The sequence below is a fragment of the Enhydra lutris genome, unplaced genomic scaffold (assembly GCF_002288905.1).
Source record: "Enhydra lutris kenyoni isolate GAN:26980312 unplaced genomic scaffold, ASM228890v2 scaffoldscaffold46, whole genome shotgun sequence".
Taxonomy (NCBI): domain Eukaryota; kingdom Metazoa; phylum Chordata; class Mammalia; order Carnivora; family Mustelidae; genus Enhydra; species Enhydra lutris.
The window spans coordinates 276,933-282,986 of record NW_019154130.1 but is presented as its reverse complement, the minus strand read 5'-3'; the positions used below and the strand labels follow the sequence as shown (position 1 = coordinate 282,986).

Sequence of the window (6,054 nt, the reverse complement as noted above, 5' to 3'; positions counted from 1 at the left end):
CACTTTTGTAGTTCAGCAGAGTAGTAAGTACTTAACAAGAGCATTTGAGGACTCCGAACAACAGTTTACATCTAGAAGAATTAACGTCTGGAAATAATTTCCACGAGTTTAGGAAGTACTGAATCCTGGTCTTCTCAGCATCCTAAGCTCAGGCCTTAGGAATGTAAACAGGGACACATAAGGTTTATTTCTAATGAACAAGCAAGAGGCCGTGGGCTTTCACAGTGCAGGAACTGATTTATTATCTCGAGCCGTGGAGACGAGCACAGTAACGGGGACTGTCCTGGAGGGTGTCAAGGGCACTGGCGCCCTACACAGCACTACCAACAGAAGGCACTTTAAGGCATTTCGAGGCCTTGGCACCCAATGTGGACTATGCCAAAGGCAAACAACGGTTGTAAAGGTGGCTCTGACGATGTCGTGAACGTTCTTTCAAAAGGCAATATTCAATATATAAAAATGGAGCAAATTAAAATGTTAATATATTCAACAATTTATAAACATTAAAAGTTATAGATATCTTGCAAAACAGCTGTGATGATAAACATTTTTGTTGCAAACAACAACCAAACACGAATTAAACACAGTACAAAAACGTCCCTTAATTAGCGGGTTAGCTGGGAGGGGTGGAGAAGGAAAGCTCAGACCTCAAATCTACTAGCTTCCTAACACAAAGTATTCCTAATTAAACTTCACATGTATTTTTAACACTGAAATATAAAAAAAAATTGAAATTTTCAATAATTCCTTATTTTAAGGCCACTGAAGAAAGTTTCACATTGTTACATTGTTGCGATGTGCTGTTCAGAGTCCAGGGCTGTTCGGGGTAACTCATCACACCCACCCCACTCAGACTTTCCCTGAATGATGCATCCTGTCGAGATCTGCCCTCGCCTTCACTAAGAAACGGTCAGCACCCAGCGCCACAGGTCGCAGCATCTGGGGCTCAGTCATGGAACAGGAGGCGGCGGACTTGCTGCAGGTGCGGTCTGACTCCGAGGACAGTGGCTCTCGGGACATGGTTGCTATGACAACGTTGTTGCTAGGACAATTCCAAGGATCACAAGCAAAACAATTACACAAATAATAATGAACATCATTTTCTGCAAGATAAAGAAAAACATTAATTAATTTGCAAAGTATCAAAAGAAAGAAATCACTAATGTCATTTAACAAAATATGAAAGAGTTTAAAATACGAGTCCCACAGGTCACAGGAGAGGACGGAGTGGGGAAGGAAAGCTCCAGGGGCGAAGCTGAGCTACGCACACATGTCCATTAAGTTAAGGGGCGGGGCTAAAACGGGTGTTGTTACAATGACACATGCTCCTGGGCGGAAAGGCAACGTCTACTTGGCACCGTGCGGGTTCTCAACGAACACTCCCTAGTGGTCAGCCAGAAACAACAAACTGTTACTCCCGGACGCACTGCACATCTTCTCCAAACCTTACACGAATCTCTCATTTGCCAACCTCTGACCTCCCCGTGTTTCACACTGAGGTGTGTGCACATGCGTGAAAAACCGGAAGCTGCTGACCCTTCTCCCGCCACATCTGCAGCGCAGAGGCTGGGCTATGAGCACAGCCAGCTTTGTTCTCAGCTAACAAGCATCCCTGCACAGCTGGAAGCTAGCCCGCCCTTGGCTTAGAGCATCTGGTCCCATCCAGGGGACTCGTCTGGGGGAGAAGGCGGGAAGTCACAAGATGAAAGGCACCCGGTCCTGCATGACTCTGGGTTCCCTTTGTGGACAGTAGACTCATCACCTGCACGGCCAGCTCTCACACACAGGCCACACCGGCGTCTAAGAAACAGGCCTGTGAAGATGGCATGGCTCTGAGCCAGCACCGGCCTGTAGCAGCACCGTCCACACTGCGTGCCAGGCCCACAGGAAACGTTCAGTCAGTCACTCTGAGGGCAGGGAGTGCCACCTTCAGGTCCCCATGTTCCTGGCATGAGGACTGCAGCCCCAGCCACATCCCACCATACACCTGTGAACTCTGCTCAGCACAATGATCTGATGACAGCCTTTCCTCTGGGCTCCGGTCCCTTCTTCCTTACCATCAGCGGGCACCCTTCAGCTCCAGCACCTGCTGCCGCCACCTGGGGCCCCTGGGAGACCCGACCACCTGCACATGAGCTCGGACTTTCTGCACCCCGGGGCTGGCTCTGCGCACCTGTGTCCTTCCTTCCCCACCGGCTCGAGGTGGTGCTCCCCCGAATTCCATGACAGCTGAACTCCTGCGCTCCAGATGGAGCAACCATTCTTGTTTAACACCCCACCAATAGCTCAAACCACACGTGCGCCCTTCTCTCAGTGCACAGAGCACACCCAGGGCGCCAATCCTGTTCTGAGTTCTATGCATGGCTCTCCCAACTCATAGACACAAACCATGGGCCAGGCACTCTCTGCCTGTCTCCTTGGATCAGGAATCAAGTGCCCCCCCCATGCTGCAGTGTTACTTCCACAAAGTGCCTACAGTCTGGTGCCTGGCTCCCCAGAGGGCTCTGCTGAAAACATAAATTTTCAGAAGTATAAGTACAGACATCAACCACTGCATTTGTATAAAAGAAGTAATGGTTGACACGCACTCTGGCATGTTTTTATTAATGAGAACTGTTCTGTATTCATATCTGAAGATACTAGAGTAAACTGGGCCCAAGGCCCACGATAAGCCCACTGCTCCCCCAAAAATCACACTGAAAAGCCTGTTTTTACCCAATAGCATGACCAAACAGCATCTCTAGGTCCAACCTAAACATTAATTTTAAACTTTAGTGTAACCACGTTCAAACAACCATATTATAACCACCAGAAAAAAACTAAGAAAATATGTATTTTTAAAGCAATTATGAAAATATTTTTAAATGCAATTATATTAGCAAAGAAAATCACAGACACAGTGTTAGCTCCAGCAGAGCTAACAGGACAGCATCGTGAAGATCACATAAATGTCTCAATACAGAGCGCTAAGCCTCCTTCCTTCTGAAGAATGACCTATGACCAGCTCCGCGGCCAGAGCCTCTTCTGAAACCACTTCCCGTTGGATCCTGGGGCGCGTGGACAACGCGGGCTCAGGACCCCCGGCCCCCACGCCAGCGTGGGCCTCCTCTCCACTTGATGTCCATCCCGTGTCTGCAGTCGCCCTCACAGCCGAAGAAGGGGCTCCCCGGGACCACCCGCCATCACCCCACCGCCGGGCGCTGCATCGCGGCCCTCGGGAGGAGCTGGCCAACCGGCCCGGGACGCAGCCCGCCAGCCACATGCCAGCCAAGCGCCCCCTTGGGGAGGAGGGTCCCAGGCATACCAGAGACCAGAGTGAAAACACAAAATGTACTGAACCTTGGAGAGCGGTAAACAAGGCAAACGGAAATCTAGGGACCTCCATCACCATGAAGTAGAACCATGTGCTCTACTCAGGACCCTTCACGAGTGGGCAGGCTGACCTGACGGCCTTCACTTCATCGAGGGGGTGTGGGGAAAGCACCGGCAGTGGGCGCGAGTGACACGAAGGATGTCCCTGGAGACCCCGCTCCCACTCCCCCCGGCCCCCGGGAACCCCCGCAGCGGGGAGACCTCACAAAGCAACTTTCAGTTGTTGCAATTATTCCCAAAGCTGAAACCTGAAAAGGTCCATGAATGCAGGAAGAGCCCGTTCACTGAGCGAGCGCCAATGGGCTGCAGGCACCCCGCAGGCAGGAAGGGGACCCCTGCCACACCTGCACACCAAGGCTTTCACGGGCCACGTAAGAAGGCCTCCCTTGAACGATGACCCTCAGCCGCCTGTTAACGCCCAGTGCACGTGGCGGCTGGGCACAGGCACTGCGGGCGACACGCTGGGCCCCACCCCGCAGACAGGCTGGCGGGACTGGGCAAGCCGCATAGCTGATCAGAACAGTTACTGCATGGATGAGCGGTCAGTTCCTCTCTGCCGTGCCAGCGGAGGCACACACATGGACATGATCCGCGTGGGCATCTGACGACTGATAAACCAATAATCAGAGCATTTACGGAAACCAGGGCACTGACACGGCTACAATCATCCACTGTTTCTGTCAAAGAAAAGCAAGCCAATTACATTACGGTGCTCTCCTAGCACCACGTTAGAAGACATCATTCTTTTTTTTTTTTTTTTTAAAGATTTTATTTATTTATTTGACAGACAGAGATCACAAGTAGGCAGAGAGGCAGGCAGAGAGAGAGGAAGGGAAGCAGGCTCCCTGCCGAGCAGAGAGCCCGATGCGGGACTCGATCCCAGGATCCTGAGGTCGTGACCTGAGCCGAAGGCAGCGGCCTAACCCACTGAGCCACCTAGGCGCCCAGAAGACATCATTCTGATAGTAGAACCATCCCCAGGAAGCTGCTTTAATATCCAAGTTACAGGACACCTGATTGTTTGACAGCTTTTAGTTCTTTAAAAGCGTGGTTTTTAATTGCATGAGGTAAGGCTGTTTGGAGATAAACGGTTCTAGAACTCAGGCTATCAGGTTCCATCAGGTTCCACTCAGCGCCATGGGTGAGTCTGGGGGGAGGGAGGCCCCAACCCCTGTTCCAGCAGCCAGAGCTCAGGAAGGAGCCCTGCCCTATTGTTCCGTGTTTGTTTGCTGTCAGCGGGGGACCCTCCACTGCCCCTGCCCCACCCCAGAAAGCATAGCACCCTGAGGCCGGCTGCGCCCCCAGGCCCTGAGGTCTGAGCAGATGTGGCAGTGGGGTGTCTAGGAGCAGAGTGAGCAGTGTGGACAAGCCATGTGACGTCAGGGGTCAGCTGTGTCACCGGAGAGGTGGGGACAGTGCCGGACAGCAGCTGACATCAGACAGGGAGGCCTCCTCAGCGGCAGAGTCTGTACTTAACAGGAGGCCTGCTATCTTTGTAAAACCAACTTTTCATGAAAATTCTCACTGCACTGCTATGCTGGTTAGGCAAAGGAAGGGACTGGCCCTTGGCTAATGACCTTGTCAGACTAGTCCACAGTGTGCCTGGAAGCAGACTGAGAACTCACACGTGGACCGTACCACCTCCTTCACGCAGGAGTATTTTAAAAAGTGGTGACACAGACTGATGTCATGCTTCAAGGACAGGAGCATGCTCAGATAGGACCGGGAGATGCAGGCTGCGAGGAGAGCCCAGAGGGGCCCCGGAGCTGTGGCCTGCGAACAGTGAGCACCGCGGCCTCTGCGCACAGACCCCAGCCCTTCCTTCCTTGCCTGCACTCTGTGGGCAGCGTGTGGAAACCCCTGACCAGAAAGGCACCGTGAAGTCGCACAGCCCTCTCCCGGGACAGGAGGCAGCAGCAGGGACTTTGTGTGGCCCTCCCCGCACCAGGGACAAGGACAGCAAGAACAGCTGGCAAGGACAACCGTGAAACCGGAAGAGAGCTTTCTTCTCCCTGAGTCAGAACTTAATTCCACCGTGTCGCTGTTTTCTTGGAAGAGCTTTGCTCACAACTCACGCAGGATTTGGGTATGGACAACCCCTTCACAGAGTCTGAACGGCGGCGGCTACAGAACGCCGCAGTCCGGCCTCAGCAACGCTCTTCTTCCTCCAAACCGGAGAATCAGCAAGTAACCCGAGGGAAGAATCAAGGGTTCGCAGCACAACATGTGTGACCGACAGCTTCTAGAATTCCAGTCCCATTAGCTTTATACCCCCTCCAGACACCGCCCAAGACAATGAAGTCTCTGGAGAAACGTGGGGCCGCAGGACACAGAGGCTCACGGTCAACACATTTCTCTACACAACCTTCACTGTTCAGCAAACAGAATCACTTCCATTTGAGAGTGAGATAAGAATTTAAGGAATCATTTATTTCCTGGAATTCCTTTTAAGGAGGGCTACCTCAACACACTACCCTCAAAGCCAGCACAACAGAAGCGTGCACTCGAAGTCTTAGGAGGCAGACTCACCCGCCTAGCTTTGCTGCGGTACCTCACGGCTCTCTTCGTCTCTTCTTTCGCGCGCTCCACGTAGTCTGTGGCGTTCATCACGTTCTTTTCTATGTTGTTGATCATTTCGCCCTTAAGACAGAAAGTTCCAGGCTCAGAGGACACCCCTGAAAC

At 52.2% G+C, this 6,054-nt stretch overlaps 1 protein-coding gene across 3 annotated transcripts in view; it reads right to left on the bottom strand.

Moving 5' to 3' along the window:
• Positions 1-217: 217 nt before the first annotated feature.
• LOC111156414 (syntaxin 2) overlaps positions 218-6,054 on the bottom strand; it is a 30,336-nt gene continuing 24,499 nt past the window's right edge. The window contains exons 9-10 of one of the 3 annotated variants that reach the window (XM_022517296.1): positions 5,902-6,012; positions 218-4,049 (exon numbers count right to left, since the gene is read on the bottom strand). In XM_022517296.1, the coding sequence (XP_022373004.1) occupies positions 4,005-4,049; positions 5,902-6,012 (156 nt within the window). In that variant the 3' untranslated portion in view covers positions 218-4,004. The remainder of the gene's footprint in view (positions 4,050-5,901; positions 6,013-6,054) is intronic. The other 2 variants (XM_022517295.1, XM_022517294.1) reach the window with 2 other exon arrangements.